This window comes from Bos grunniens, chromosome 18 (genome assembly GCF_055505025.1).
Source record: "Bos grunniens cultivar Pamir isolate PY7600 chromosome 18, Bosgru_T2T1.0, whole genome shotgun sequence".
NCBI classification, from domain to species: Eukaryota; Metazoa; Chordata; class Mammalia; order Artiodactyla; family Bovidae; genus Bos; species Bos grunniens.
Genome location: NC_141182.1, coordinates 63619945 through 63639314, shown reverse-complemented (window position 1 = coordinate 63639314; position 19370 = coordinate 63619945). Strand labels below are relative to the sequence as shown.

General features: G+C 64.2%; 2 protein-coding genes across 11 annotated transcripts; one reads left to right on the top strand and one right to left on the bottom strand.

The window, feature by feature from the left end:
• The first annotated feature begins 294 nt into the window (after positions 1-294).
• Positions 295-15956, top strand: CNOT3 (CCR4-NOT transcription complex subunit 3). 10 transcript variants are annotated; one of them, XM_086354638.1, is made up of 18 exons: positions 295-596; positions 5187-5264; positions 5370-5437; positions 5704-5778; positions 5928-6017; positions 6201-6329; positions 6420-6515; positions 7907-8126; positions 8206-8339; positions 8759-8815; positions 10668-11028; positions 11108-11231; positions 11790-11988; positions 13318-13417; positions 13493-13691; positions 13765-13897; positions 14386-14511; positions 15634-15956. In XM_086354638.1, exons 2-18 carry the CDS (start codon positions 5240-5242, stop codon positions 15730-15732), a joined length of 2235 nt encoding a protein of 744 aa, XP_086210764.1. In that variant the 5' UTR covers positions 295-596; positions 5187-5239; the 3' UTR covers positions 15733-15956. The 10 variants fall into 10 exon arrangements, with proteins under 10 accessions (XP_086210764.1, XP_086210759.1, XP_086210765.1 ...); XM_086354633.1 differs by having other exon boundaries at positions 7904-8126; XM_086354639.1 differs by having other exon boundaries at positions 312-596; positions 5190-5264.
• On the bottom strand, positions 15914-19232 carry LENG1 (leukocyte receptor cluster member 1). The gene is made up of 4 exons (XM_086354679.1): positions 19069-19232; positions 17605-17787; positions 16735-16997; positions 15914-16209 (listed from the first exon to the last, which is right to left on the bottom strand). Exons 1-4 carry the CDS (start codon positions 19198-19200, stop codon positions 15996-15998), a joined length of 792 nt encoding a protein of 263 aa, XP_086210805.1. The 5' UTR covers positions 19201-19232; the 3' UTR covers positions 15914-15995.
• Positions 19233-19370: the final 138 nt, after the last annotated feature.

Genomic DNA, 19370 nt, shown 5'->3' with positions numbered 1-19370 from the left:
GACCAATTGGGTTACGAGAGGGGGGCGGGCGTACCCAATCAGGGCGACACAGGCATCTGGATTGACGCACAAGTCCTCGCGCTGGCGTGTTGTGCCCCGAGGCGGGAGGAGGAGGCGGAGCGGGGAAGACAGCGTGAGCCAATCCTAGCAGCCCGCGGGGGAAGCCAATCGAACGCCGCGCCTTGCAGCGATTGTCCAATCACCGAGAGGGAGCCGGCCGCATCCCGAACAAGAACCAATAGAGCGAGCTCGACGGGCAAGAGCGACATGCGGCCGGAGCAATGATAGGCCTATATTCGGGGGTCGGGGGCGGGTCGGCGCCAGAGACGAGAAGAGAGGAGGGGAGGCCTCCTCCGCCGCCGCCATCTTGGACCGGGCCCGGTCAGCTTCCGCGGAGCCTTCGGCAGACGCCGCGGCCTCCCTTGAGCCCCGACCCCGTCGTCAGAACAACCCCGGGCCCACTTCCCCCCACCCCACTTCCGCTTCGCGCCGCTATCGCGATAGCGCCCGGGCCCGGGGCGCGAGAATAAGGCGGCGGGCGCTCGCCTCCCCCGCCTGTCGCGATACGCTCCTCAGCGGCGGCGCCAGCTCCTGTGGTGAGAGCGTCAGGCTCGACTGGGCCGGACCCCTTCCCCTCCTCCCTCGGCGCCGTCGGCCGCCTTCCCTGCCGCCTCCCGCCCCTGCGACCCCGCCGCCTGTCGCGACATGGCCGGCGCGGCGCCCCCGCCCCCGCGCGGCCCCGGCGCTCGCCGTCCGCCGGGCGGTGCGTGGCCCTCGCACGCCCGCCCCCCTCCTCCACGCCCCTCAGCGGCGCCCGGGGGTCCTCCCACGACCCCGGCCCCGCGCGGCCTCCGCGTCGGGCCCCCGTGGGGTGTGAGGGTGCGAGGTGCCCGCCCCTCTCCGCGTCGGTATTGGCTCCTCGCTGGAAGGATGGAGGCGCCCCTGGCCGCAGGTGCCCGCCCTCTCGGGGCTCAGGTGCCTGCCCCCCACCCCTCGGCTGCAGCCCCTGTGCTGGGGGGGCGGTCTCCGGGCGAGGCTGCCCCCTTCGCGTGGGTGTGGGGCTGCGAGTTCCCCGGACGAGGAGAGGGGGTCACCCTTCTACCTTTTCTCCACTCCCCTCCCACCGCGGGCGCCACTCTTCTCTTTGGGGAAGGGGTCGGGGGGTGTCAGATCTCCTGGAGTGAAGACACCAGCTCCAGAGCTTGGAGTCTCAGCCCAAGTTTCTGCCTCTGTAGTCACAAGTCCGCCAGGTCTAGGGCTTGACAAGTACCCCACCTCTGAGGCTTGCACGGCCTCGGCCCAGGCCTTCCTCCCGCGGGTGTCACGACTCTCCTTTCTGTTGCCCACTTGTGTCTCAGCTCTTACTCTTGAGTATCTGTCCCTGGCTCTTTGGGACGCTCTGTCTCCTGGATCCAGAACTCTGCCCAGCCCGATCCGGGTGTGGACTTCCTCTTGATGTCACTCCTGCCTCAGGGTCTTCTTGGTGGGACTGTTGAGCTCCTGTGGGTCTTGGGCACCTGGCCCTCTCTTGGGGGCTTCTCCCAAGTTCCCGCTCTCCCCGCGGCGTCAGCCATCTCCTGGTGGCGGGCAGCACCAGCACCGCTCGTTCTAAGCAGACCCTGCCTGTCAGCTCAGGGGCGAGCCCCTCCCCACGGTTGCTGCTCCTGTCCTTTGGTGCTGGTTGTTTTGGCTCCTTCCCCACCCCACTGCCCTCACTGTGTCGGCTGTTAACTTCCCTCGGTCTGAGGCTTCTGCCTCCATTCACATCAGTCCCTCACTGGGGTGTGATCCTGCAAGGGGGCAAGGCCCCCAGCCCCTGGGTGTTCATCTCGGGCGCCTCACTGCAGCTGTGGAAGCTCCCCAGCCCTAAAGAACGCTCTTGGTGTAAGCAGTCGTGGAACCCGGGCTCAAGCCTGCCCAGATCCCCCTGCTGGAGCCCCCTCGGAGTGTAAGGTTTCTTCAGGCTGAGCTTCCTGTACTGTGCGGTGTGGGGTTTGGGGGCCGGAGTGGGGCTTTTTTCCCCAGGATGAGGAACTGCTCGGTGTTGCCTCCTCCAGGGGTAGGTTCCTGTCTGTGTTGGTGTTGGTGTTGGCCACTGTTGGACTTGAGGTGTCTGTGCCTTTCTGTGTGCCCCCCACCATGGGACTAAGGACCCTTCCCGGTGCTGGTGCCCAGGGCCAATGCCTCCGCCCTGCTCGTGATGTCCCACTGGGCAGGACTCAGTGTCTGCCCTCTCCTGAGGCCCAGCTTCCTTGATGTGGGGGGTAAGATGCCCGAGACTTGAGGGGAAGACCCCAGGGTGGGATTCCCAGTCCCCTAACCTTGGTCCTGGGCCTTGCAGTGGGGAGATGACCCCCTCCACTCCAGGACCTGGTGTGTCCGCCTCCTGGTGTCAGTGGCCTCCCAGGTTAAGGGAGGCCTTCCAGTACCACTCGCCAGCAGGCCCGGGCGCCTCACCCAACAGCTTGTGACAGCCCCCAGAGTTAGGGACCGCTTGGTATTGGTTCTCCAGGACTAAGGCTTCAGCTCCTGTGGCGTGTGTGCGGCAGAGTGGTCTCCCGTAAAGTGACAGTTTGGGGGCTCTTCTGTGTGAGTTTTAGTCCCGCTCGAGTGGTCGTTGGCTTCTGTGGGTCTGGCACACTGCTCACCGCCCTGCCCCCAGAATAGGCTCCTGACTCGTGGGGATGTGCCTTCCTCCTGGATGGAGTGTTTTGGTTACGTCTCCTGGGCCAGGGTTCCAGAGTCCTGGGTGCCATTTGAGACTCGGGGTGGTGAGAGCACCCGCACGTCTCCCCCGAGACCCCTGCCACGCCTGTCTGCCCCGGAGCTCCCCGGCGGCCCCTCTGAGAGCAGCAGCACCCCCAGCCTGGGGCTCTTCTGTGAGGAGGGCTTCTCTACCTCAGGACTCGGGCTCCAGCCCCCTTTCTAGGCCTTTCCTGCGGATCTGAGGTACAGGCTTCCCACTTGCTGTGGGGGTTCTCAGGGTGGAGGGGGGCTTGGTGCCTCCGCAGCCAAGGCTCTCAGCTCCTGTAAGTACCGACCCGTCCTGGGGCGTGAGCACCCGACCCGGTATACGTGCCCTCCTCTGGAGCCACTGCCTTCCCCAGCTCAGGTGGTGTCTTCTCGCGGGCTCAGCCCTGCCCACTTGGAGGTGCTGTCTGAAAGATCGCTTCCTGGGCTCAGGCTCTCCTTGGCCCCAGCACCTTGCTTCCTTCACGACTTCTACTGCTGCAGTCTGTTGCCCCTCCAGAGGGTATCAACCCCTCTCCTGGGCTGGGTGCCCAGGCCCATTTTGTGTGAGGACCTCCCTCCCTGAGGCCTGCAGTGCCTTGTTCGGGGTGTAAACCCTCCGGGCTGGAGCGCCCATCCCTGCCCACGTGTGGGGCTTCTGGGGCAGAGGTGGGGAGCAGAAGCTCTTGTCTGACGCTCCTGGCCCCCCACACCCCCGGGCAGCAGGAGGCGCTCCAGCGTCGGGGTGTTGGCTGAGACTCACCCCTGCACGCCTCATGGCCTATCCAGGCCCTGGTGTGAGCTCCTGGGCCCAGGTGCTGCCTCACCTTACTTTGAGCCCCTCTGTGCTACTGTATCCTGGGTGCTTTTTCTGGCTGCCCCGCCTTCCTGGAGCTGGAGTTGCTCCGTGTTCCCCACCTCGGCGTGTCAGCCAGCCCTGGCTGAGGGTGCAGCTGTCCCTCTCACTTGGCCCTTTCCTCCCTGCACCCCCGCCCCCATCAGAGGTCGGCATCCCCAGAGTGGGGCCCTCTGGAGGGTGGGCCCGTCCCGGGGTGCTTCTGGTTCGAAGGCGTGCTCTCTAAGACCCTGGCCCTCTGGTGGCTGCTAGCACATTTTATTGGAGTCTCAACTAGGTAGCAAAACCTAAAGCTGTGTTCTGTGTTGCCCTCGCCACGTTCACGGACAGCATAAGATACAGGATGTTCCTGTCCCCGTGCAAAGTTCTGGAGGACAGGACTCTTCCGGAGGCTCCCTTCTCCTTCTCCACGGTGGGGGCACTCTTGGCGTGACTTCTCTCTGGGTCGAGGCTCCTAGTCCTCCTCGGCCTGCTCTTTCTGCCTGGGCAGTTGGGGCTGCTCGGGGGATCCCCACCTTGGCCTGTGGGGTGCGCTCCCCATCTCTGCAGGGACCTCCCTCTCTGAGGCTCGCCATCTCTCCTGGGCTTGGGGTCGGGTCCTGAGGGGCAGTTCCTCCCAGGGAAAGCTTCTGGTGGCTCCCCTGTGATCTCAGTCCCCTCTGGGTTGCGTGTCACTTCCTGTAGGCTGGAGATGCCCATCTCTGTGTAGAGGAGCTTTATTGGAAGGCTTAGGTGTCCCTGAGTCTGCACCACCGCTGCATCTGACGTGTAATTCCTTCCTTCGTGGGTGCAGGTAGCCCCGCCTCCGCCGAGGTTACCTTCCCCCCCTCATCTCTGTCGGAGTTCTCGCCTCTCCTGATCCTCTCCGGTGGTGCTCTCTGCCCCACGCCTCTAACCCTTTTTGGTGTAGGCACTACAGGTTAGTAGTAATATCTTCTTTGGTTTCAGGATTCTCGTCTGGAGTAAACTTATCAGAGGTCGAAGGCCATCTTCTGCTTGGGGTCCAGCCCTCTGTAAGGGTCGGTGGGGTTTGGTTTTCCCAGTTGTAGGCACCTTTCGTCTGCCCCTACCACGCTTGCCCCCTGTCACAACTTCACCGTGTGTATACGGTATACGACTCCTCTCCGTGGGATGCAAAATTTTCTGCCTCCTGACTTGTCTGGGGAGTGATCTCTCCCTGTGTTAGGGTTCTGGTCACTTATGTGCTTGACTCCTCTGGGGGAATCATGGTCTCTGGGTCTAGGGCCTCATCCCCAGCAGTCAGCCTGACTCGGCCACGTACCATTTTCCTGCTCCAAGAAATCCTTTTGAGTGTCATCTGGGGGAGAAGATGCTTCATGCCCTAGGAATTTTCCACTTCCTGGGTCAGAGGCGTGAAAAAAGTATATCTGTTTCCTTGGTCAGAAACTTCTAAAGTCTTCTCATGGGCCAGACCTGTTCTGGGCAGTCAAGGCCAGAGGAGGAGAACGGGGCCTGGTCTCCATCACCAGATAGCTACTGCCTCTTCCCCTTCGCCATCCATGCACCCCACAGTCCCGGCCTTGTTCGTGGCCCTCATCAGCCAGGGAGTAAACGTGTGTTCTTTCTTACTCTCTCCTAGCAGCGTCCGTCTTCAGGAGAGTATGAAGAGAGTGCGTCTGTAGGGCAGGGAAGATGGCGGACAAGCGCAAACTCCAAGGTACCACGCTTCCCGCCGGCGTGCCACGCGCTTGCTCCTCAGAACTCTTCTTTGGGCACCTGCTGCCTCGGCAGGACGCTCACAGTCTCCTTTCCTCCCCACCAGGTGAGATTGACCGCTGCCTCAAGAAGGTGTCCGAGGGCGTGGAGCAATTTGAAGATATTTGGCAGAAGGTACCAGGGTTGGGCCTGAAAATCCAGGTGCACCTCCAGGGATGGGCAAACAGGACAAGGTTGGGGAGCTCCTGAGTGTGGACCGGGAGAGGGCCTGCCTGTCCAGGTGCTAAGGACCTCAGAGAAGCCGCTCTGGGTTGGCTTGGTGGGCATGGGGGGTGGGTCCCCCAGAGTTCCCGGCCCACAGAGAGACTGGAGTCTTCCTCTGCAGAGGGCCGTCGGGCAGCCAGAACCGCACTGACGCCTGCATTCTCTCCGTCCCGCAGCTCCACAATGCAGCCAACGCGAACCAGAAAGAAAAGTATGAGGCTGATCTAAAGAAGGAGATTAAGAAGCTTCAAGTGAGGGGGCTGGGGGCCTGGACTCCTGTGTCCTGAGGGCGGCGGGAACAGGGAGTGTGGACTGCTGGGTCCCGGGAAGCCGAGGGCTGGAGAGCTGGGGGCCAGGCCGCCCTGAGGCTGCCTGACCGTCTTGCTGTTGCCTCCTCCAGCGGCTGAGGGACCAGATCAAGACATGGGTAGCGTCCAACGAGATCAAGGACAAGAGGCAGCTCATAGACAACCGCAAGCTCATTGAGACGGTAGGAGCCCGGGGTTGGTGCCTGAGAGGCGGGGGTGGCAGGAGTCCTGGGGCCCCAGAGGCCCTGAGTAAAAGGGCCTGGGGGAAGGCAGGCAGCAGCCCCTGGGGCTCCAGTGTGCACTCCCCAGTCCTGAGTCAGCTGCTCTCCCGCCTTCGGGATCCCCGCCAACGGTGCTCTCCACAGCAAATGGAGCGGTTCAAAGTCGTGGAGCGAGAGACCAAGACCAAAGCCTACAGCAAGGAGGGCCTGGGCCTGGCGCAGAAGGTGGACCCCGCCCAGAAGGAGAAGGAGGAGGTCGGCCAGTGGCTCACGGTGCGTCAGGGCAGAGGAGGGCTGAGCAAGTGGGGGCCCAGCCCTGTGGGGTGAGGACTCTGCTGACTGTTTCCTCTCCTCTGCGCACAGAACACTATCGACACCCTGAACATGCAGGTGGACCAGTTTGAGAGCGAAGTGGAGTCCCTGTCGGTGCAGACGCGCAAGAAGAAGGGTGACAAGGATGTGAGTGGGGGGCTCAGAGCGCAGGGGGCGGGGGCAGGGGCAGGGGCCCAGAGCGCAGGGGGGCGGGGGCCAGGGCGGGGGCAGGGGCCCCGGAGCGCAGGGGATGGGGGCAGGGGGCAGGGGCCCGGAGCGCAGAGGGCAGGGGCAGGGCCAGGCTGGTGGGTGGGAGTCAGGGCCCGGGCTCCGGAGGCAGGTGGCGGCGGAGCGTGAACGGTGAGGGTTGGGGGTGTAGGGAAGGGTAAGGCCATCCCACGGGTGCCGCCTGGCGTCTGGGTGAACAGCGGGCTGTCAGGAGGGGCAGTTTGGGGGAAGATGCTGAGTTCGGCTCGGGTGGAGGGTAAGCATGAAGCCTGAGGCCCCCAGGGCAGGAGACTGGGGAGCTGCCGCTGTGGCCTCCCAGCCACCGAGGGCCCAGGACCTGAGGAGGGCAGGAGGTGTGGGCACAGTGGGACGTGGAGGAACGGTTGGTTTGGCCCGAGGAGAGGAGTGCTTTGAAACAAAGCCAGGGCCCAGGGCCCAAGTCCCAGAGAGCCAGGACCACCGGGTCTGCGTTCCAGGGGTGCCTCTGTCTGTGTGCAGAGGACGGTGAAGGATGGCGCAGGGGCGGCCGGGTGCCAGAGGGAGAAGGGTCGTTGCAGAGTGGAGGGATTGGAGCTGAGCTGAGACATCAAATCCTGAAGGCGATGGGGCTTTACGGCAGGCCTCTGAATCCGGACTTAGGGGTACACGGACGAGGGTGCAGTGTCAGGGTGGTGACAAAGATGGTTACAGTTGTGAACAGTACGCACCCCCAAACGGGGTTGGCCATTACTGCTGTTAGAGCGAGGAGGGGCAAGGGAGATTGTGTGCTGCAGAGGGCGGACGCAGTGGGCAGGTGGGCTCAGGTAGGGGCTGCCACTGAGAGAGGTGGGTGGGTGGATGGGGCCTGTCGCAGGGAGCCGTGGGCTCCCTGGCTCTCCCTGCCGCTGGCAGCGATCTCGGGGTGGGAGGCGCGTGCTGCCCCTCCGGGCTCGGGAGAGCTGGAGGAGCCCGGCGGGCCCGCGGCCCCTGAGCCTGGCCCGGGCTCGCCAGCAGAAGCAGGACCGGATTGAGGGCCTGGGGGCCCAGGGACTGTGGCGGGCTTGGAAGGGCTGGGGGGCCCAGGGACTGCGGCCAGGCTCTGTGGGGGCCCAGGGCCCCGCCGCCAGTGAGCTGGACCCGGGCTTGCCAGCAGAAGCAGGACCGGATCAAGGGCCTGGGGGCCCGGGGACTGCAGCAGGCTCTGTAGGGGTGGGCTCTGTAGGGGGAGGGGTGGCGTGCTCGGGAGGGCTGTGGGGGCCCGGGGACTGCGGCTGGGCTCTGGGGGGGCCCAGGACCCTGCCACCCCTGAGCCGGCCCGGGCTCGCCAGCAGAAGCAGGACCGGATCGAGGGCCTGAAGCGGCACATCGAGAAGCACCGTTACCACGTGCGTATGCTGGAGACCATCCTGCGCATGCTGGACAATGACTCCATCCTGGTGGACGCCATCCGCAAGATCAAAGACGACGTCGAGTACTATGTGGACTCGTCCCAGGACCCCGACTTTGAGGAGAACGAGTTCCTCTACGATGACCTGGACCTCGAGGACATTCGTGAGCGCGGCGTGGGCCTGCGGGGGCAGCGGGGCCCGGTGAGGGGGCTGCCCGCTGACGCGCCTGCCCCCTCCCACAGCACAGGCGCTGGTCGCCACCTCCCCCCCCAGCCACAGCCACATGGAGGACGAGATCTTCAACCAGTCCAGCAGCACGCCCACCTCGACCACCTCCAGCTCGCCCATCCCGCCCAGCCCGGCCAACTGCACCACGGTGAGGCCTGGGGGCCGCGTCACCCGGAGGCTCCAGGGCTGGGGACGCGTGTCTGGACTCTGGGCCCTTGGCTGTAGATCGCCAGCAGGGCGGTCAGGGCCACTGTGGGTCCGGGTGTGGAACACGGTGGGGGGTGGCGGCGTGCCTGGGCCACTGGACCCCTGGGAGGGGGATGTGGGGACTCCCTAAGGAGAGCTGGTTCCTGGGTCCCTGAGAGGCTGGCGGGGGTGCTGGCCCCCGAACACAGGAGCCCCGGGGAGCAGGGTTAGGTAGGTTTCCCTGGAGGTGAAGCTCCCAGGGCCCTGAACAGCTTTGGGGCCAGAAGCGGCCTGTGGGCGTCAGATCTGGGGGTTCAGAGGTAGGCGACTCTGTCAGGCCCCAGAGACTCCCAGGTTCTGACCGCACCTCTCAAACCTCAGGAAAACTCGGAAGACGACAAGAAGAGGGGCCGCTCGACAGACAGTGAAGTCAGCCAGGTGGGTGCGCTGGGGGTCGGCCATTGATGGGCCAGCACTCACCCATTCGTGCCTCCCCAGGGGCTCACTGCGGCCTGAGCAGGGCCCTCGTGCAGGGCTCTGGGGACATGCTGGGCGGGCGGCGGTGCTCCCTGGGAGGTCTGTGCAGCGGCAGGGCATGGTCGGCGGGTGCTTCCAGGGAGAGGTGGCAGCCCTGGGCATTAGAGGAGGATCCCCCTGTGAGGCGGCGGCGGGCAACAGGCCCGTCCTGATGGGCTAGGAAACATGGCGGGGAGCCGGCCAGGCACGCTGGGCTCGCGGAGTACAGGACCTCAGGCGGGGGGCTGAGGGGCTCAGCAAGCCTGAGCAATGAGAGGCCGGGAACCGCACGGGTTGCGTTTCTTGGGGGCGCTCTGGGCCTTGGTCGTGCTGGCCGTGTGTGCCACAGGTCTCCCCTCACAAGCCCGGTGGGCTCTGCTCGCCTCTGCCTGGACAGGGGCACACTGTAGGGATCCTGTCACACCCGAAGGGGTCTTACGGAGGGCGAGTGTGGGTTCCTGGGAGGGCTGGTCCCCAGGGGCACTTTGAGGCCAGGGTGGTGAAGCTGGGGTGAAACGGGCTGACCGAGCGTGGTGCCAGGAAGGAGACAGAGTCAAGCTAGTGAGTCCTGCTTGGTGTGCGGTGGGCTCGAGGGCCCGGGAGGCGGCGGGGCAATGGGGGAGGCGGTGGGCAGTCCTGGAGACGGTGGGGCCGGCTGCCCGGGGGCGTGAGCGTGGGCAGCAGCAGCTGGGCCTCAGGGTGGGGGTGGGCTTGGCACTGGGCTCCAGACTCCACTTTGTGGCGTGGGGGTCACCAGCAGCCTCCCAAGTTATGTTAGTGACAGTTTTAATTCAGAATTCCTGTCGTGCTTTTAGACACGACAGGCTGGGTTTAGACACGACAGGCTGGGTTCAGCCACTTCATTCTGAGGACATTTGTGGTTCCCACTATTCCCACCCCCCCACCCCCCAGGTCTTCAGATGGGGGCTCAGGTCCCTGTGGGACATTGTGGGGGTGTCCCTCATTAGATGGGGTCTCAGGTACCTGTGGGATGTTGTGGGGTTGTCCCCCCCCATCAGATGGGGTCTTAGGTCCCTGTGGGACGTCATGAGGGTGTCCCCCCCCCATCAGATAGGGTCTCAGGTCCCTGTGAGACATTGTGGGGGTATCCCCCCATCATTAGATGGAGTCTCAGGTCCCTGTGGAAAGTTGTGGGGGTGTCCCCCCATCATTAGTTGGGGTCTCAGGTCCCTGTGGAAAGTTGTGGGGGTGTCCCCCCATCAGATGGGGTCTCAGGTCCCTGTGAGATGTCGTGGGGGTATCCCCTCCTCATCAAATGGGGTCTCAGGTCCCTGTGAGATATCATGGGGGTGTCCCCCCTCTCATCAGATGGGGTCTCAGGTCCCTGTGGGATGTCGCTGGGGATGTCCCCTCCATAATCAGATGGGGTTTCAGGGCCCTGTGGGATGTCATTGGGGGCGTTCCTTTCATAATCAGATGGGGTCTCAGGCCCCTGTGGGATGTCGCTGGGGATGTCCCCTCCATAATCAGATGGGGTTTCAGGCCCCTGTGGGATGTCGTGGGAGTGTCCCCCCATCATTAGATGGGGTCTCAGATCCTTGTGGGACGTCGTAGGGGGTTGTCCAGGCAGGATGTGGCGGGCTGGGTGCCAGCTGGACACGCGTAAGTGTTGTCAGCGTGGAGCTGGAGGTGGAAGCCACAGGGTCCCTGCAAGGGCCGGGGTAGCAGTGCCAGTGCTGAGGGTGGGCCTTGTCGCAGGGAGGGTGTGCGGGCAGCCCCCGGGTCCTGACCCTCTGCTCCCTCCCACCCGCAGTCTCCAGCCAAAAACGGCTCCAAGCCCGTCCACAGCAGCCAGCACCCTCAGTCCCCGGCTGTGCCGCCCAGCTACCCGCCCGGCCCCCCGCCTGCCGCCTCTGCCCTGAGCGCCACCCCTGGCAGCAACGGGGCCCCGGCTGCGGCTGCCCCCGCGAGCGCTCTGGGCGCCAAGGCCAGCCCGGCGCCCAGCCACAGTGCAGGCACCCCTGCCCCCTACGCACAGGCTGTGGCCCCGCCGGCCCCCAGTGGGCCCCCCAGTGCCCAGCCCCGGCCCCCCAGCGCCCAGCCTGGGGCGGGAAGTGGCGGCGGGGGCAACAGCGGCGGAGGCGGGGGCGCCGGCAAGCAGAACGGTGCCACCAGTAAGTGGGGGCGGCGGGGGGTGGGGGGAGGCCCTGGGGGACTGTGGTGGTGGCCAATGTTGACCGCTCTGCACGCCAGGTTACAGCTCGGTGGTGGCGGACAGCCCGGCGGAGGCAGCGCTCAGCAGCACGGGGGGCAGCAGCACTGGCAGCCAGGCCCTGGGCCCCCCGCCCGGCCCCCACAACCCACCCCCCAGCACCACGTGAGTGTGCGGCCCTGCCACGGCCCCATCGCACAGATGTGTGCCTGTCCGCGCTAGCGGGCCCTCCCCAGAAGCCCCCATCCGAGCAGGGCTGTCCCCGGGCCCTACACTGCTGGGCGCTCTGCGTCTCCTTGGCCCGTGTCCTCCCCAGGGCCCAGCTCCGTGGACGGGTTCGCGTCCATTTCTCCAAGTGCAGGTCTTTGCCCTCCTCTTCTCCGCACTCCTCCAGGTCTCAGGGCAGCCCCTCTCCCCCGCAGGGTCCTCCTTCCAGGAGAACGCCCCGAGAGCGTGCTCCCCTTCGTGGGGGATGCGGGCTGACCCCAGGTGCCTCCCTGGGCTTTGGGTGGGCGTTCGCTGCACCCTCCTGCACTGGCCACTGCAGAGGCGGCCTCCTGAGGATGCGTGTTCTCAAGCAGCGCCCCTGTCCTGGGCTGACCGCACCCCACCGCCGGCACCACCGTGCGCGCTCCCATTGTGACTTTCCTGACCTCCGAGTCTCCCTGTCCGTCCCACCCGGGACCCTCCTCTGAGCCTGCGCCTGTCTGTCCTCCTCCACAGGAAGGAACCCAGTGCCACAGCCCCAGTGGGTGCCGGGGGTGTGGCCCCAGGCTCAGGGAACAACGCAGGGGGACCCAGCCTCCTGGTGCCGCTCCCTGTGAACCCCCCCAGCTCCCCAACGCCCAGCTTCAGTGAGGCCAAGGCAGCTGGCAGCCTGCTGAACGGGCCTCCGCAGTTCAGCGCCACACCCGAGATCAAGGTGGGCCTGCGCCTCACCCCGGGGTCCCTCCTCCAGCCGGCAGAGCCCCCCGGCTCCTCGCCCACACCCCTGCGCCATCACGTCGGCTCCGGCTGCTCTGCTGCTCCCTGCCGCGGCCTCTGTCCCCTGGACCCTTGCCTCGCTGTGTCCACTGTCACCTTCCTTCCAACCGTCAGTCTGTCCCCAGCTCGCCCCACGAGGCTGTAGTTTCACGCAACTCACTGTCCGGGGCTCACTGTTTTCTTCCCTTTGAAGACAGACAACTGTTAACTCCAGGAAACACTTGTCTGCTCTGAGCCACTTTGTGCTGGCCGAACTCACTTCCCACCTTCCCTGCACACGCTGTGGGGGCGGGGCTGTGGACCATGCAGGTACACCTGCCTTAACCTGGGGAGACCCGCAGCAAGGGCTCGGGGTGAGGGGAGGGGCTCATATCCAGGCTGGGCCTGGGGCCGGGGCTGGCAGGTTCAGTAGACAGGGTGAGTGCGGCCAGGCGCGGCCTCCTGGGCCAGCATGTCTGCCCTCGGCTCCTCGGGAGACCCAGCCCTGCACTGTCCCCTGCCCCTTCCTTCCTTCAACCGGAAAACAGAAGGGCTCACAGTCCCGCCTCCAGTGTGAGGGATTCTTTGGGACAGGCCTCATGATGCTCTCAGAACCGTCTCTGGCTCAGAGTAAGCACCCAAGCTTGAGAGGTACAGTGAACAGGAAACTCCATGTATGTATTTATTTCTCTGGAGAAAAACGAGTCTTGAGGTTCCTGACACCAGTCCATGTTTTGTTTCTTCCGGTTACTGAGTGAGCGATGGGGACAGTTAGAAAGGTTTTGAGAGAGATGACAGGAGAGATGCGGGTGGAAAGGTCCCCGTGGGGCCTGTGCGCGCAGCACGCTGTGGGGTAAGGGAACCCGAGCAGCAGGGCGGAGCCTCGTCACTGCCAGCATGGGGTGAGGAGGTCAGAACAGCTGCAGGGGCCGAGTGGGGGCCCTGGTGCCTCGCCGGCCAGGCCGGAACAGGCAGTGAGCGGGCCCTTCTGGCGTGCGGGCGCGCAGAGCAGCAGGCGCTCGGTGGGGCTTCACAGCGCTGACCGTCTGCAGCGTGGGGTGCTTGGGGGTGCCCCGTGGCGCTGTGCAGCAGGGTCCACACGTGCTGGGCGCCCGGGTCGGTGGACGCTCGGTCATGCCCGGGCCTTCTCTCTGCCGCTCAGTGTTGCTGGAGCTTGTCCTAAGCAGACGGCTTTGGCTCAGCTGAACCCCAGCGGAGAGGCGGGCGTGCCAACTGCGAGGACCAGGGCCTCCCCGTGGCCCCGGCCTCAGCCACACTTCCTCCCCAGGCCCCCGAGCCCCTGAGCTCGCTGAAGTCTATGGCGGAGCGTGCGGCCATCAGCTCTGGCATCGAAGACCCCGTACCCACGCTGCACCTGACCGAGCGAGGTGAGTGGCCAGGGCTAGGGTGGGCCTGCCAGGCGGGCTGCACGCCGTGGCCTCACGCTTGCCGCCGCCCCGCAGACATCCTCCTGAGCAGCACGTCGGCACCCCCGGCCTCGGCCCAGCCCCCCCTGCAGCTGTCGGAGGTGAACATCCCGCTGTCGCTGGGCGTGTGTCCACTGGGCCCAGTGCCCCTCACCAAGGAGCAGCTCTACCAGCAGGCCATGGAGGAGGCCGCCTGGCACCACATGCCCCACCCCTCGGACTCGGAGCGCATCCGGTGAGGGCCTGCGACAAGCGAGGGGGCCGCGGCCCGCTGCCCTTGGCCGGCCCTGACCCCTTGTCCCCCACAGGCAGTACCTACCCCGGAACCCTTGTCCGACGCCCCCCTACCACCACCAGATGCCACCCCCACACTCGGACACTGTGGAGTTCTACCAGCGCCTGTCCACAGAGACGCTCTTCTTCATCTTCTACTATCTGGAGGTACAGCAGGGTCCCCCCTCGGGCTGCAGGAATGAGGTGGGTGCGGCTACCACAGCCCCCCTGCTGCCCCAGCCCATCCCTGCCCCCACTCCAGCAGGAGGGTCAGGGCTGCCGAGGTCGGGGCTGGCCTGTCCAGGGCAACAGCAGGGAGCCTGCCTGCCCTGGCGCCCGTGGGCACTTTCTCAGGCCTCCCTGGGGACCACCACGGAGCTGTCCCCCCTGTGACCCCAGTGAGTCATCAGTGACCTCTGCCCTCAGCCCTCCCTGGGAAAGTCTCTAAACTGCCTGCTCTCGGCTCTCATCATGATCAGTCACTTTTCCTTCTCAAAGCTTTTCTGAAAGCACTTTTCACCTCCTGCCTCTTTTCCCTTCAGAGCTGCACTGCTATGTTCTGTGTCCCAGCCCGGCTCGGTCTGTGGCGGGGCCTGGGGTCAGCCTGTCGCCCTGCCCCAGCCCCAACCCCTGAGCGCCCCGCCTTCCCTCCACAGGGCACGAAGGCGCAGTACCTGGCAGCCAAGGCCCTGAAGAAGCAGTCCTGGCGGTTCCACACCAAGTACATGATGTGGTTCCAGAGGCACGAGGAGCCCAAGACCATCACAGACGAGTTCGAGCAGGTGAGGGCCCCTCCCCGCGCCCCGTCGGCCTGGTCCCCACGGGCCGAGTCCACGTAGTGCGGCCCGCCCGGCCATCCTCCTCCCCACCCTGTCTGGCTCTGGGTCAGCCCAGAGACGGGCGCCAGCCTCTGAGGTGCCTTCCTCCGAGGAGCTTCCTAGCCCCACGCAGGCTGTCCCCTGCCTCGCCTCCAGCCGGGGGTGGGGGATGCGGTGTCTCCCACCCAAGATCAGGGCGCACGCGACGCTCCCCACACCCAGCAGGGCAGGGGTTCGGCTACACAGAAGGAGACGTCTTCTCATTCTAATAAGTAACGAGAACCTCCACTTCACTGAGCCAGACCACCTGGGTTTGAACCCAGCTCTAGCTGGTGACTGGACGGTTCACGTGAACATCTGTCTCCACTCCTTATCTGTAAAAACGGGGTGACAGGACCTCCCTTTGCGCAGCTGTTGTGAGGATTAAATGAGTTGATCACTGTTAAGCACCAGTGCCTGCTGTGTAGTGTCCTGCTGTGCTGTACTTCATTTCACTTGTAGCTGGTGTGTCCACAGCGGCTTTTCCTCCAGGCTTTCAACAGAGGCCAGGGTCCTGAACACACTCCCTTGCGTTCTGGCAGGTTCTCTGAAGCACGCCCACCATTCACTCAGAACCCGCCCTCCCCACGGTGTCTCCCGGACACTGACTGCAGCCCTTGTCCCCTGCCCGTTCAGCTGTAACCCTCTTTAAGGGAGTATATTTCTAGGCGTCAGTCCCTCAGAAGTTCCCGCACCACCGCGTTGTAATAAAACGTCTGTCCGGGCAGCATGCCTGGACGCAGGCGCCAGCCTGTTCCGCGGCCTCGAGGGTTTGCCTCACACACTCAGCAGTAATCAGTGCTCCAAAGACACAGCCATCGCAAGGAGTGGCAGGAGTTGGGCGCATACGCCCAGAGCCAGACCCGGCTCCACCACGGGCGAGCACGTTCCCGCCCGCCCGAGAAGAGCCTCGTGAGGGTGCAGGGAGGCGGCGTGTGCTCACAGCAGGCCGGCGCCCGGCTCCGCCAGGCCCTGAGCACCGGCCCTCTGTCCTCCAGCCGGACCCCGAGCCCCGTGCCCTCACTGACCGCCTTCTCCCCCGGCCAGGGCACCTACATCTACTTTGACTACGAGAAGTGGGGCCAGCGGAAGAAGGAAGGCTTCACCTTTGAGTACCGCTACCTGGAGGACCGGGACCTCCAGTGACACCGGCCCCGCCTCCCCTCCCCGCATGCGACCCCGCCCAGGTGAGGGCCCTGCGCCCCGACGGCGCCTGGCCTTGGCAGCCCCGCCCCCGGCAGCGGGGGGCCAGGAGGCTCCCCCAGCCCAGCCCGGGCCCGGGCCGCCCCCTCCCCTCCCCAGTGAGGGACATTTTTTGGTAAACCTATTTTCATTTTGGAAAATATTTATGAATAAATAGTTTTATATGACGGCTGGCAGCCGCGGCCTCTCCTGTCCCCCCTTGAGAGTCAGGGAGCCACGGGTGGGTCCTGCCGGCGGGGACGCCGGGCCAGCTGGGGGTTGAACTGCGAGTTGTACCGCCTCCGCCGCTCGTCCACCTCTTCCGGCTGCTCCTCCGGGGCCGCCGTGCCGCCCACCTGGGCCAGCAGGGCCTCTGCCCGCGCCCTCTCCGCCGCTTCCCGCCGCAGACGGTCCGCTCGCAGCTGTTCCAGGGACGGAGGCCTGCAGGGAGAGGACACTCAGTGTGGGAAGCTGGAGGCCCAGCCCCTCGGAGGGCAGGGGTCTGATGCTGGGACCCGGCAGCTGGCCTCGCCGCCTCAACGGGCAGTGCCCCTCCGCTAGTCCTCGGCTGGGCGGCCTTGTGCACTGCCTGGCTCATCCCCTCCTCTGTGGGAAGAAGACTGGCCAGGGTGCCAGCCTGCACTCGGCGGTCTGGCATCCTAGGAACACAAGCACACCTGTTTACTTGAACCTCTGCTCCTCAAACCCTGGTCTCAGAAACAGAACCTCAGAGCTGTCCAGGATCTAACATATACAGCATAAATGAGAGCAAGCAGCTGAGCAGATGGCCCACCAGCCACTGGAGCAGCGGCCTTGTAATAAATATCACCTAGTCCCTGCAGACCCCAGAAAAAGGCTGGAAACGTTCAACGGTGTTTAAAAAACGGGCCTGACCTTGCAGACCCCAGAGCCCCCGCCTCAACCAGAGCTCCTGTGGTGCCCACTTGGCCGAGGGAGGCTCCTTACCCTTTGGGTCGTTGTTTCTCAGGCGCCGCCTTTTCCTTTGTGCTGTGACCACCACTGTCTCCGTTGTGCTTTCTCTTCTTCCCCAAGTGCTTCTGCATCTCCCGCAGTGGGTCCAGGCGGCTCTTGATCCTCTCGTCAGGTCCAGGACCAGAAGCGGGGCCGCCCTGCCTCGGGGGCAGCTGGTACCAAGGGGGCTGAGTCTGGGCTTCCGCTGCACTCTGGCCCAGGTATGTCAGGATGCCCAGGGCTTTCTCTTGCCTCTCCTGAGGGAGACAAGATGTGAAAGTGAGAACAGGAAGTGTGTTCCCTCTTAGGGAGCCAGGGTTCCCACGCAGGCAGAACCAGACATTCAGCCAGCAGAGCCTGTCAGGAGGCGACTCCCCCAGCTGCTGGAACTCCACAGACCAGTCCCCAGGGCGCCCCTGCTGTGGGGCACAAGGGCAGCTTCAGCAACAAACAGCATAGGAAGGAGGGGACTGCTTACGTTAGGGTTCCAAGGCAGCATCTGAGGAGATAACAAACCGTAAAGAAGCCAGCCAGGTAAAGCAGTGACTGAGGGGGAGGGCGGGGAGGCAGGCTGATGGGAAACCCCTGAGGGCAGGTGAGGGACAGCTGATTTACATTTTAAGAAGCTTAACACTCCCCAACATCTTCAGGGTTTGCACATCAGGTTAGAGACCTGAGGGGGTCTACCTAGCACCCGGCAGTAACCAACACCTCTTACATGCTATGTTCTAACACTATTCAGAGTTCTCTAGCTTGTTTAATCCCCACTATCTCCCTAAATACTCCGGTAGTCACACCTGAGGGCAAGGCACACCCCCACCCCCAGCTCCACCCGTGAAGAGGAAGAGGGTAAGACCAGCTTACCTTCTCCTGTCGCTTCTCTTCCTCGTATTCTTTATTGCCTTTTGTCACCGCTTTCCCTTCTTCCAGCAGCTCCCGAAACAGATCCACAGGGCCAGAACTGCCTGGGGCTCCCGCTTCTGCTGCTTCCAGTGCAGGAAGCGAGTTCTGATGCCTGGCTTTCTTCCGCAGGAATTCTGTGCGGGCCTGGAGGGGAAAAAAGTTACAGGCAGAACATTCAGAACCTAGCTCTAACCCAAGGGACTTGAGTCTGGTGCCGACCACCGCAGTGCTAAGGGCTCGAAGGAAGGGAGCAGGGGTGCTGGGAACCCAGAAGAGACACCTGACCCTTCCTGGGGAGAGGGGGGAGCAATGAGGCAAGGCGTGGTTTGTAAGCCACCTTCCAAACTAAACCAGGGGGTTTCACTTTGACACAATGAAAACAGCTCTAAAGGCATCCAAAACATCTGTTAGGGCAGATGATCTGATCTAGGAATGGAGCTAAGTCACTATGCCCGTTCGATTTCCAATTTCTATTGATAACCGTGAACTTAAAAAATACTACTTTGGCTGCAGCAGATCTGAGTTTTATAGCACGTGCAATCTATTTCTCTGACCAAGGACTGAATCTGGGCCCCCTGCATTGGAAGCCACTGGACCAGTAGGGAAATCCGATAAATGTGAACTTTAAAAACCCTGACTACTTCCCAGCCAGTGCTGACGATCGGATTAGTCAAAGGACTGGAAGCTAGGTGTAAACCAAACAGGTGAGGAGTTGCATAGAGAGCCCTAAACGTTAGTGCGCAGCGGTGCAGGCAAAAGGCACGCCCGGCGCAGCGGGACTGGCTTGTGCCACTGTCGCTTCGCTGTGTCCCCTCCTCTGAAGCCATCTCGCTTCTCAGCCGAAGGGAGATAACCACCCCGCTAAGAACGAACAAGGCTCGAGAGACTGCAAATCAAGCGCTTTGCACCGGATGAACAACAGCGAAAAGCGAAACTGAAGTCGCTCAGTCGTTTCCGACTCCTCGCGACCCCACGGTATGTAGCCCACCAGGCTCCGTCATCCAGGGGATTCTCCAGGCAAGAATACTGGAGCGGATCGCCACTTCCTCCTTCAGGGGATCTTCCCGACCCAGGGGATCTTCCCGACCCAAGAGGTCGAACCCGGGTCTCCCGCACTGCAGGCAGACTCTACTGACTGAGCCACCAGGGGACAGCAGGAGCTCACTGCACAGGGTGTTTGTACAGCTAAACCAACAAGCGGCCCGAGCTTCCGTGAACTGCCCAGGGCTCCGATTATTCACGAGCCCCTACTCCGGCCCTCCAGGAGGACCAAGGAGAGGTCGAGGGGAGTGTCGGCACGGCCCGCAGGCCCCTCCCGGGAGCCGGGCCCCAGGTCCGCCAGGGTGCCCCGCTCCCGGCGCCGCCCCGCTCCCGGCGCCTGCGCGCTGAGCCGTGGCGCCGCGTCTGCCCGGGCCGGCGGCTCACCTCCTGCTGAGCGAGCAGCACCCTCCGCTCACGCTCTTTCTCCTCCTCACGGGCTCGGGCCTCGTCACGCCGCACGCGGGCGACATTGTCCTTGTTCCGGACGTGCCAGCTCTTCTTGGGTAAAATATTCATGGCGCCTCAGCCGTCCGCAGACCGACAGGCCCACCTCCTGGCACTTCCAATTGGCGAGAGGCAGGCTCCGCCCCGTTGCTCCTTCCTCGGCCACGGATTGGCTCTGCGCTGCCTGACACGCCCCCCCGAGGGCTGTAGCGAGAGGTGACTGGCCGCAGGGCCCACGTCTC